Source organism: Macrobrachium nipponense, chromosome 3, assembly GCF_015104395.2.
Source record: "Macrobrachium nipponense isolate FS-2020 chromosome 3, ASM1510439v2, whole genome shotgun sequence".
NCBI classification, from domain to species: domain Eukaryota; kingdom Metazoa; phylum Arthropoda; class Malacostraca; order Decapoda; family Palaemonidae; genus Macrobrachium; species Macrobrachium nipponense.
The window spans coordinates 14015338-14028371 of record NC_087202.1 but is presented as its reverse complement, the minus strand read 5'-3'; the positions used below and the strand labels follow the sequence as shown (position 1 = coordinate 14028371).

Below are 13034 nucleotides of genomic sequence, written 5' to 3'. Positions count from 1 at the left end.
AAGTGATAACCCAAATTACAGTGTATGACGAGTTGGCCCCACCGCGAACACGAAAGAGTACAACAAAACACGTCTTACCTACATCACTTCAAGGAAGGGAAGAACTAGTCCCTTGGCGGGTGCCACCTGTGATAGCCAGTTAGGCATTTTCAAAATTCAAGTGCCACACAATCATTAGTCAAAGCAACAGTTCCAATACATATTAAAATACATACATGACAAAGTAAACTGTGAAAGAGGTTCCTACGAGTGTCAAAAGCAGACTCAAAAACTACATAAATGTCCTATTTGTCCAAGTCGCATGCTCACTTCTTCATGACTTCAGTTTCAAGACCACGGCAGATCCAAATCAAGAAAAAATAATGCACACATTTTTTCACAGTCAGTTCCCATATAAGAACTAACCAAGAGGAAAATAATTTAACACAAATTCAGATTCTAGTAGCCATGTCTACTGTGCAAAATATCCACATTATTTGCTCCTGAAAATTCTATTAGGAGTTAAATTTCCCAATTCTCAAGCAGCTTTGGTTTGATGTAAGAGAAGATAAAATAGAAGGCTGATCAAGTAGTCCCCCATCTAATCCAAATTCCATTATATATTCAACTGTAGCACGTGCTTCGAGAACAGTAACCTTTCTAACCCTATAAATACATTCCAGACTGTCGAGAACAGTAACCTTTCTAACCCTATAAATACATTCCAGACTGTCGAGAACAGTAACCTTTCTAACCCTGTAAATACATTCCAGACTGACAAAATGCAACACTATTGATGATCATCAGAGGGATGATCAAGGCAAAGAAAAGAAAAGATAATTACAATGATTAAAACTTGCTAACAAGACAATAAGGAGGGCACCATAAAAACCAAACAGACAAGGAGGGTAAACTGTTAACAGCAACATATGTACGGGGGAGTAGTTAAGTAGAAATCTGTGAAAATTTTGAAATGTATTGCTAAAACTATAAGCACATTTTCGTGGTGTTCCCTTTTTAATTTTTTTTCTGAATGGCTACTGTTAAAAACTTACATACAAACAATTAATAATTCCTCAGTAAATAACACTTCTGATCCTCTGTTGCAGTATCAATGTAAAATAGTTTCCCTGACAGTACTATATGTGATTCTGACAAATGCTTGGTTAAACCATTCCATCCCCAGCAAGAAACCTAGGTTTTTGGGAAGGAAAGAAAATGTAAAATATATACTGGGATACACCTAAAAATATAAACAACACTTCGGGTTACGTCTTTCCTGAGTGAGGTGTGCTTGGGGATGGGATTAATGTATCACCATGACCCTCAACCTTGCCTTAAAAGTCTGGTGCTGCTACCTTAAAGGATTTAATCCTCACCTAAGCTAGGCCACCACATCCTACTTAACCATGGTCTAACTGAGGTCCCCCAATAATTGTTGGACAAAGCTGTTAAAACCATAAAATATACAAATTCTCAACCGTTACTATAGTGAACTTAGTTTTGGGACAATGTGAGGATCTGTACACCTACAAATGTTGCAATTTTTCCTAAATACAAACTTTCAAGGGGAGGGCATTTAACTACACATGGATGTTACTAATTTGCTAAGGGGCACGTTATTTATACACATGGATGTTACTAAATTGCTAAGAGGCACTATTATTTATAAGATTCAAGAATAACCCCACGAGACAGATGAACCACTAAACAAAGATGATACAACCAGACTGCACCAGTAAAACTTGAAAGAAGCATTTTTCCATGATATAACATCATGGCCAACGCACATTTAAGGAGGGATGGAGCAACATCACAAGTTTAGTAAAACCTCAAAAAAGATCAATCCGACCTCCCTCTTAAATTTTGGTTATTAATCATTTGCAACAATTTTGCTATAAACAAAATGTGTTGCTGAACAATGGTCATGTGTGGAGGGGAAATTAACATTAGACTATAGATGGCATTTTCCACAATGTGGAAAAATGACGTGAACAACTGCCCACTAAGTGCTCCATAACTTCTTGAGAGGTCATGTTGAAAATAAATGCGCACACAGTTTCTTTCCCCAAATTTCTGAAACAGGGTTCATGATATAAAGCCTTACGACACGTCTGTCACTTTCATCAAATATGAAGTTCTTTTTCAAGATTCATGCACATCTTTAGTGTCGTAGCATGTCACTCGGATGTTGTGGGTTCGCGTCTCCCCAAGGGCAATGAAAAATCACTGGCTCTACAACAAGATCTGTTACCCCTGCAGCGTGAGACCTGCAATGGGAGGTTGAAACCAACATTCTTTGGAAGCTTGAATTTCAAGTCAATGGCCCCTGTGTGCTTGTTCCATGTAAACAGGTTTCATCTACTGACATCATCATAATTATTCTAAACCTCTCTCTTTTCCATCCTCGCCAGATTTTCTAAGATACTAGCTGCCAAAAATGCAACATATCAATTAGATAAAAACACATTATAACTATTAATACCTCCAAGTGCACTGTGACTACTGTTAAACTGCTATCATGAGTACAGGCAGTCCCAATGTTGCGTTAGGTTCAGGTTAAGTCATTCTGGACTTACGACTCTTGCCTCATGGCGCTGTTAACCGCAATTTTTCAGTGCCATAAGAGGATATATGGCGCCATTACCTACTTTACGGCGCTGAAACCCAGACTTAAGATGCTGTAACAGCGCTCCAAGTGCTACTTATTCCCATTATAATTATGACGATTCGGGTTAAGGCAATTTTTGGCTTACAACGCCCTACCGGGAACAGAACCCTCGCTGTAACACGGGAGCTGCCTGTACTTGGGTGTTCGAATATTCCATCATTACTATTTTTATAAAGAAAATCTCAAGAAGTACACGCCCAATTCTGAATTGTCACCCATAACAGCAATTTCTAAAAATGCAAAGTAATCAAGATGAATGAATCTACTTTACTCCTCTGTTACTAACATCAAAAGAGCAACACTAAACTTAAATTTTAAGAGCACTTAAGTCTCCTTTCCATATTAGGATAATCAATATATAAGGTATGATTAAGGATAAATATGCTGTAATTACAGATTTCTAGATCTGGTATCATTAGGTAGGTAGGTAGGTAGGTAGGTAGGTAGGTAGGTATGTAGGTAGGTAGGTATGGTAGGTATGTAGGTGGGTGGGTGGGGGGTGGGTGGGTGAGTGGGGGGGGCAGTCCAGTACCACCAGCCAGGTAGGATCCAGCACCCTAGTTTTGGTTACGAATTAAATCTAAAATTTAGGTCAAAGGCCACAAGCACTGGGACCTATGAGGTCATTCTGTGCTTACAGGGAAATTTTGAATAAAAAGGTTCAAGGGCTGTAACACAAGCAAAACCTCACAGTTCACACTGAAAAAACTGTTAGGAGAAGGTGGACAGCAGGATGGGAGAAAGAGAAAATGAACAGAACTGCAGTTCAAGGAATGAACGGTACCGTAACTATGGGTCAGAGGGATGCTGAATATACCTCCAGAAATCCTACAGTATAACGCATGAGGAGATCATACGGCTAAGGTTTACATTTAATTGCAGACACTCCTTGCTTAATATTTCTTAACCAAATGTAACTAAATGCACAGTTAAACCATGCATTTTTATGACTATCTTCAATTATAAATCAGTAATCATTTCTGTTATTGCAGTTAATCATCAGTTTAAATATAGGAAATAGCCAAAATAAAAATAAATAAATAAGGCACTAACACTAATGTTAAAAAATATATACACACACTTATAAACAATTGGAAAGTATGCCATTCATGTTTTAGCAAGAATACTATATGCTCCTTAATCCTAACTTAAATACCTGATACAGATACAAAGCCAAATTAAGGCCTACCTGTTTGCCTGTATCTGATTCTCTGATTTATTTCTACAATATCACACCAATTCTGAGTGCCAATTCGTAAACAAAAATCTTGACAACAACAAAAAAAAGTGCTTTTTCCACAGAAATCCCTTTTGACAAGTTTTATTACTGTATAGGGGAAACAACCGAGTGGACTAGCTGATCCATTCTTGGCCATTTGTTGATCCACCCTCTGAAAAAGTAGTAATTTAATTCATCCTGACACCGGAGATGGGCACCAGACATTGGTGGTGAGAGCAACACCTCAAGACCTCTACTCTCCTTTCGAAGTAAGTATCTTCTCCAAAGTTAGAAATTAAGGTCATATTTTAAGATTAAACAGAGGTTAATGAAAGTCTAGCCATGCACAGTGCAAACATACCTCCATGACACTTTCAAAATTTTAACTTAAAACACCATAAATGTAGAAGATTGAAGCCATGTCGATGTTTGCGGAGTCACTTGTGTCAATAAACTTTCCATTCCATGAACTAAATTTACACACCACTTGTACCCATAGACACTGGGACACTTTCTTCACAATAATCGTAAACAATGACGCCATCCGCCTTGGATCCAAGGAAACTCACGATTTTTCGGTAAAAAGCAGCAGCAGCGTGCGCTAGATAATTATTGTCATGAACTGCATAAATTTTTTACTTATTCATGATAATTAATTTGAAAATATTCGTTGTTGAAAAATTAACTAGATTTTTGCTGTCAAGAGTACCTACGGCGTTGTTCGTGCTCTCCTACTGTTTATCAGTGTTGCCAAATGGTGTGTGTTTACCTCAAAATTTACACTAAAGCAGGGAAATAAGTGAAATTAGCGTAACTATTTGTAGTATGTAAACATTAATATTAGAGCAATTTTATCATTATTGCATTACTATGACAACTAGAATTCATAGAAACAGTTTGTAAATACATCAGCATATGTATAAAGCTCCACTAAATTGGCAACGATTTATTTCTAGCATACATTTATTAAAAATAAAAGTCAAAATAGTAATATAGACTTAAATCAATGAAAAGTGCAAGCAAAAAAAAAATAAAATTTTTTTGTCATACAACTCACTATACTCGGTTTTTTTCCATCTGTCCACCAGCGTTTGGTGTTTGCGTATGGTAACACTGCGTCCCGGGCTTTAGATAGTTACATTCAACAATAATAATAACTCTATTACGAATATTAACAGTGCAATTCGCAGACAGTAAATTATTAAAACACTTTTCATTTGCAAATGTATACCCAGATAACCTTTTATTTACCTAAAACTTATACATAACGTAACTATCTAAAGCCCCGGACGCAGTGTTACCATACGCAAACACCACAGGCGGGTGGACAGATGGAAAAAAAAAACAAGAGTATAATCTGTCATCTGCTTGGCAATGGTTTTTGGCAGCCAGATGTATGACAAGGCTGGAAATTCTTTCCCACCACGACTTTGCTATCAACAAACTCAATGTAGTTTAAGTGCAATTTGGAGTGAATTACAACCAAAATGTATATATAATTACAATCAAATAAGCACTGTGGAGTTTCGGTTGTGATGGCAGTAAGGATTAAACAACCGATTACAAGGTAAAAATGAATTTCAGTTCAAACCATGACCCCGGGAATAAGAAGTTTCATATTTTCACTAATATAGGCAACAAAATGTTTTATTGTGCTGATTGCGGTAAATCTAAAGGAGAGCTCTGTCCGTCTCTTGTTTGCAGAAGAATATATATTTTTCCGATGTATTTTTTATTGATTATGCTTAAACTGATCATTAATATTGGTGGCATCAAGCAATTACACCCTTGTTCCCATCTAACAATCTTGGGGGACCCCAGTGGGAACCGGGGTTTCTGGGTGGGGGGAGCAAGAGTAGTGATTCCAGGGCACTACCTAACCAAACAAACCACCTAACCTAACCTAGAGTACCGTACCCCTACCTAGGCCTAGCAGGGGGGTGACCTGCGACCCCCCCCTTAAGGGCACTACCTTCCCTGCACACTTCATGACAATTCCGAAAAATTTGAGCGGCCATTAGGCTAACTGAGACACAATACTCCAGCATATTTCACACGATAATCAAAATACATACAGGAAATAGCTTACCTTACATAGGTTTTATCGCACCGAAAGGCTTTTTTGTTCAAGTCAAGAAAGCACTTTTCCTTACAAGTCGGGCAAATGTGTTCACTCTTGATTAAACAGTGATTTTGGGCAAAAGTTACGAGCCTTTCTATAGGCCCATCAAAATAGTTTGTGAAATCTCTATAATTCACGTAACAATTTTCACACACTATGGGAACCTTTCCTGGGGAACAAAATCGGAGTGTGTAGACAGTCGTAATTCACTCAAAGCGCTAGTGCAAGTAACGCTTAATTGGAAAAAATAGGAGTATTTGCCGAAAAAATTACGACTTGGTAACATTATATATTGTCATTGGCTGAAAACACTGTATTTCTTTTGTTTCAGAGAAAATTGAAACGTGCTTATTTACGCTTGGATATTGTCTATAATGATGTCACTTTTTGGGTGCTCGTGATGTCATTCGGAATGTGTGGTTTCCCCATGACAATTCGAGACTGCGCAGCACACAAACGAACGAACAGGAGCTCATTATAATAGGTGATACGACAGAGGCAACAACACGAAGGACTGTTTTTTCTGTAGGTACAAATATTCAAGTTGTGTTTTCTAGACCGATAAGACTTACCGCCACTAATTTCCATCATCCTTAGAACATACTTAGTATCTTCTTTCAAGGTATAAACACATTTAGACTAAAAATCGGCCGGAGCACTTATTGAGATTTCCCCTGATCACAACTGCAATCTTGAGGAAGATCAATCAACGTTACATATAAGTAGTTTATGCTAATATTGTTCAAATGAGCGCTGGGAAGGTTGGGAAGGACGTTGGATCAATGCCGGATACAAAAGGGACCAGAGATGGATGACGCCATATTGGATTTAAAAACTGCCTTGAAAACATAATTTACAAAGAACTCACGTCCTTATTTTAGTTCGTATGGCGCTTTCATATATCCCATTATGTTTACGAAACTTCAATCTTTTTAATGGTATACTTAAAGATGTAATTGTATCCTTGTTTCACCAAATAAACATCAAGTAAATAAGGCTGATCCACCTGAGTACGATGGATCCAAGGCGGTTGTTTCCCCTATGTATTGTTTCAAATGATCATTGCCTCTACTTCATTTGCAGGCCACTTGTTTCCAAGGTTTGCTATTCCCATCCCCATGGCACCTAACCAAAAGACCAACTGGTAATTACCAGTTTAAGTGCATAATGGGTGCCAAATTGGGAACAAACATAACACCATCAACAAAAGATGGTAACTGCTAGCATGTACATACAATCAAAAAACATTTAACAAAAAACAAGAACAAACAAAAGGGGATCACTATTCTGGCTTGTGCCTGCATTTCCAAATCAAAATAAAAACTTTTGCCAGCAAAACCACATTCTAACAGAACATCCTAACCTATCACCTCAAGTTACACATCCTAATCATTCTAATCAATAAATTTACAATTACCTCACTAAGCAATAATTTGCAGAAATAACAAGATAACAAAATCCGAGCCCTTCCTTAAGATGTTCATAAAAGCATAATCCATACCAATACACAAACATCAAGATTTATGGTAATTCTAATGAATAGAATAGAATATAGAATTCAGGCCAAAGGCCAAATGCTGAGGCCTAAAGGGTCATTCAACAATGAGACAGCAATGGATAGAAAAACAAGTTTATAAGTTCTAACGACGCAAACCTCAAAGAAAGGGTAAATGATGCAGTACATGTGACAAATTGAAAAACTTACTCGAGAGAGAAATTAACTGAGATGATTTGAGAAATTTACATAAATAAATTGAAAATTTTACCAAAATAGACAAATCGACAAGAGAAAATTTTAAAATTTACATAATAAATTGAGACATTAACAAGATAATTTGAGACATCGATACAGTAATTTGAGCCAATTACCAAAATAATGCAAGACGTTTACTATATCCTAAACTATATAATTTTTTTAACATAGTAAAACTGTAGGCTACTCTGGCATATTGAAGAGCCTTTTGTTTATGTTTGTCTTTTCCATGTTTACGATATCTAGTACACCTTTGTTTATGGTTATCCTGTCTCTATGTTTATATTTCTTGTCTTTCCCTATTTTTACGTACATCCCCGAGTGGGTGGTAGCAGGCTAATCCTGGGAATAAGCTCAATCTTAACTCAACGTAGGAAGATTCTAACCTAACTTAAGAAAGTCTAACCCTAACTCGTCTTTTTCAACCCAAAGTCTAATTTAACTTGCATTAAAAGTCTAAAAAGTCTAACCCAAGCTAAATACAAGTCGTCGGGATAAACCTAGCCTATCGTAAGCCTATGAGAGAAAGAGACTATAATTTTCAAGGAAACTATTTTCTTGGGAGGAGAGAGAGAGAGAGAGAGGAGAGAGAGAGAGAGAGAGAGATCGAAACGAGAGGAGAGACAGGAGACGAGAATAGAGAGCGAGAGGAGAGAGATTTAAAATCGTTAATCAAAATAAAATTTCACGTAATACGATTCCGTCGGAAATAATTTGGTTGAGAGAGAGAGAGAGAGAGAGAGAGAGAGAGAGAGAGAGAGAGAAGAGAGAGAACACGGCCTTGGCAAATCTGTAAACAAAGCCACAACAACTGTTTTCAGTTCGGCCCCCTGTGCCACGTTCCCAAATTTTGCCCCCGAAATTCCGACCCCCAGGTCCAATGGCGGCCAGGGGCACTTACTGTGATGTTGGCGTGGACGTCGTACTTTTTGCCCGTCTTGGAAATGAAGCGACAGGTCAGCTCGTCGACGCTGGCAGCGACAACTTGGAAGAGCTCGTCTGTTTTGGGGAATGCGCTCTCCAGTACCCGTATTTCCTGCTTGAGGGTGTTCAGACACGCCATATTGCGGGGGCTCCTGCTTCTTCACTCTTTTCTCCTCCTCCCTGGCATGGGAACACGAAGGAAGGTAGATCCGTTGCGGGGGGAAAAGAAGTCCGAGGGCAGCAGCGACTAAAAAGGACGACAGGTCTCCTTGTATCTCTATCTCTCTTTCTCACTCTCCCCCGACGAGAAAATGGCGACTCAGTCAGAGAGAACTTGCCTAATGGTCGCGCAGAATCGGTTAGCTTCGCTCGCCTTTCCCTTAAACTTCGCTCACCTCGATCACGTATTTTATCAATCAGCATACAAATATAAAATCTTTTATCGTCATTTATAATTCACCATCTGATTTCAGACTCGTTGAATGAAACTCTAACGACATCCCGCAAATTTTAACCAAAAAACTTCGACGAAACGCGTTTCATCTAGACGATTCATTATAAGAAACGTGTAAGAATGGCGAAATAAATTTTCACATATGACAGAATTTATTAAAATGTTGGCCAATAGATGGCAGCAGATTCGGTGTAATGGTAAGCGGGAGATTTAAACGGCGATGTCCGTCATTGGCGGAGATTCGTTAAATCGTAGGGGATTAAAAAAAAGCATCGTGAACAGTATCAAAGCCTAAATTTTGATCATAGGCCTGTTCTATCAATCCTTCATAAACATATAGAGCGATAATTGTCTCTTCCTATGCACAAAACTGAAGGACAATTATATTTTCTTTTTATGACGTATTTTATGTTGCTTACAAAATATGGCAAACCTTCATTATTTATCTTAATTTCGTAGTCAAATAGCATATCAAACTCTTTATTTTTATTAATAATATTTCAATGTATATTATTATTATTATTATTATTATTATTATTATTAAGTATTATTATTATTATTATATTATTCATTATCATTATTATTATTGTTGTTGTTGTTATTATTATTATTATTATTATTATTATTATTATTATTATTATTATTATTATTAAAAATCATTTAACAGTCAACTAATTTTCAAGAAAAAATGACTACTTGTACATTTATGAGTACAACAGCAACAACATTATCATCATCTCACAACAACAACAACAACAATAATAATAATAAGCAGAATGAATAATGAATATATGCAAGGAAACAAAGTAATGTGGAACAGAGTGAAAATAAATCAACATCAATACAACAAATAAAAAAGCTTAAAGGAATTTATTGATTTCAAATCATACAGTACATACATACAATCATCATAATTTCTCTCTCTCTCTCTCTCTCTCTCTCTCTCTCTCTCTCTCTCTCTCTCTCTCTCTCTCTCTCTCTTTGCGAAGAGTTGTAAGGCTTTCGATATCGGAATCTTGGTCCAGGACTGCGCACTTTTGTTGGCACGCGAATGATGTACCTGGTAATCAGTCAAATGTGATGGGCTGCAGTTTTGTAATTAATGCCCCTGCTTTATGTCACTTATCTTATTTGTTTCAAATGTAAACAAGTGGGCACAGACACAAGTGGCCCAGTTATATACCCAGAACATACATAATATATTTCAATCTGGTGGTTAGAAAAGTTCTATAGGTTTCACCTGAGGTGGCCTAGTAGAAAAAAAAAGGGATATCCCTAGTCAAAGCTGAATTTAGATATTTTTATTGAAATTTCAGTTATAAGAACTGCCTAAACTGCAAAACGTAATATTCAGGATAATATGCCCCTTATCATAATCATCCGGTTTTATATTCTCTATAGGCCTATGGGTATCTAACTGAGATCATATTATTGAAATTTCACCTCTGTAGATTATTATTTGACGAGGCATGATGGATATTTAGGTCTGCATTCTTTTTCCTTTTTTTACAGTATATGCTTCCACGTTTGCTGCATAAGGAGTAACAATTCAAATTAACACGAAGACCGTTTACTCTATCAGATGAAAAATATTGGCACTTCCTACGATCTTAAACTTCTTGATTTGGAGAATTTTTAAATCCAATGGAAGTCGTCGTCTGTATAGCTCTAGACCTTACAAACACGCAATGCAGGAGTGAGTACGAACTTTTGTGCAGCACACATATGAATACATAAACAACACTACATCTATAGGAGAAAATATTATTCGCTTTATACAAAGCACAGCCAATATAGGATGACAAAAAAGTAATGCAGGGTAGTCTAGACCTTGAAGAATACGCCCCGCCACGCATTTAAATGAACATAGATGTAGTACTACATACACGTATGCTAACACCTGTACACAAAATTACACTATAGAATATCCAAACACTTATGAATAGATCTATACACGCCCACAGAACTTTTATGTTAGGTCTAAGACCAAAGTCATAGACCTAGGTCTAGGCTCTTAAAAAAAAAGCACCATACGTCAGTATAGAAAAATAAACACGCATGCGCAAAGCACTTTAGGGAAAAATAGATATTTAATAAAGAAAAAAAAATCTCTTAAAAACATCTCGGAACTTACCTTGATTGAGCCGAAGGTCATTCGACCTTGGGGTACGATAGAGCTGGATGTTGCCAGTGGAGGGTCCCATTTGGGATTTTGGAGGAAGGGGGATTAGGGGAGAGGAAGGGATGGGGATTACTTGTCCTTTCCGAAAGGCGGGAAGTGAATAAAGACACTGTCCTTTAACATACGCACAGGAAATGCACACGCACACACACACACACACACGCGGACAAATACACACTCGATTTCCATGAAGATTAGCCTACGTAAAATTTATACACACACACATATATGTGTGTGTATATATATATACTATATATATATATATATATATATAATATATACATATATATATATATATGTCATGTATGTAGTTTATATGAAACATAACTACATAGTAGCACAAAAGATAACAAAGAGAACCAGACTGTACAAAAGCACCAAGATTTTTATTTAGAAAAATAAAGTGGTGTATAACCATTTAAGAAGAAAGGTCATTATTCTTTTGGCCACTTCTATATTATATCATATATATATATATATATATACATATATATATATATATATATATATATATCACGGAGTCCTTTGCTACATTCACCTGTGACGTCATATTCACTGCTCGCAGCCGATTTCTGTGAACGGGTTCACGTTTCTCTTGAAACCTGCTTTTTTCAAGGATGACTCATCGGGATTGTCGGTGAAACCTTATTATGTATATATATATATATATATATATATATATATATATATATATATATATATATATATAATGTGTGTGTGTTTGTGTCCATGAACCCGTTCTTATCAATAACTTTAATTAACAGCCTTCATCTGATTATTTGTAAAACTTAGAAAAAATTATAAAAGCTTTTTTATCTTAGCAGCCAAGAAGAAGAAAGAAAAAATATGAGATAACTTAGAGTCGATGGACGAAAGTGTTTGGGTTCTAGGAAAAGACACCAACATGACAGTTGGCAATTGCTGCTGTCGAGTGGATGTGCGTGCGATAATTACTCTAGTCAACAGAAATCTCGACTTATTTCTTTCCTCGCGGCCCACATCTGATGCATGGATAGTGGGAATGTGAATTAACGAATGCAGCTATTGAAATGAAATGCTTATAAAGATGGTATACAATAAAGAGAAATCGATGAGGAAAAAAAAAAAAAAAAAAAACAGTCACACACAACAGAGATTCCCTCAGCCGCCTTGCAGGGCATCATACACGAGGTAACTATTGACGTGCGTATAAAGGATATCATCGTATCGAGCAACATCGCTTTTTGAAAAACCACTCGCTCCTCGCTCTCCCCCACCCTTCCACCGCCTCTCTCTCTCTCTCTCTCTCTCTCTCTCTCTCTCTCTCTCTCTCTCTCTCTCTCTCTCTCTCTCACACACACACACACACACACACACACACACTACCAAACACACTCAGACACACGAGCACATACACACCTTTTGACGTCATTAATACGTCATGCCGTGACTATGCAGACCACACGGCAAAAAAGACCATTAACTTGATAACCAAGCTTCCATGGGAAAGACGCAATATAATTTAAACAATTACAGATTAAAAGGAAAGAAGAGAAATAGACTGAAATTATATACGAAAAGAAGGAAAGAAGGTACACAATAAGCAGCACCATTTACACACACACATAAATACATACATACATATATATATATATATATATATATATATATATATATATATATTTATATATATACATATATATATATGTATATGTATATATATATATATATATATATATATATATATATAT

The 13034-nt window shown here is 36.7% G+C and overlaps 1 protein-coding gene across 4 annotated transcripts in view; it reads right to left on the bottom strand.

Moving 5' to 3' along the window:
* LOC135221634 (ubiquitin-conjugating enzyme E2 Q2-like) overlaps positions 1-11292 on the bottom strand; it is a 57740-nt gene extending 46448 nt beyond the window's left edge. For 2 of the 4 annotated variants that reach the window (XM_064259309.1, XM_064259310.1), the window contains exon 1: positions 8646-9014. In XM_064259309.1, coding sequence (XP_064115379.1) covers positions 8646-8807 — 162 coding nt within the window. In that variant the 5' untranslated portion in view covers positions 8808-9014. Of the gene's footprint in view, positions 1-8645; positions 9017-11256 lie in introns of those variants that run through there. The other 2 variants (XM_064259312.1, XM_064259311.1) reach the window with 2 other exon arrangements.
* Between the last annotated feature and the right edge of the window lie 1742 nt (positions 11293-13034).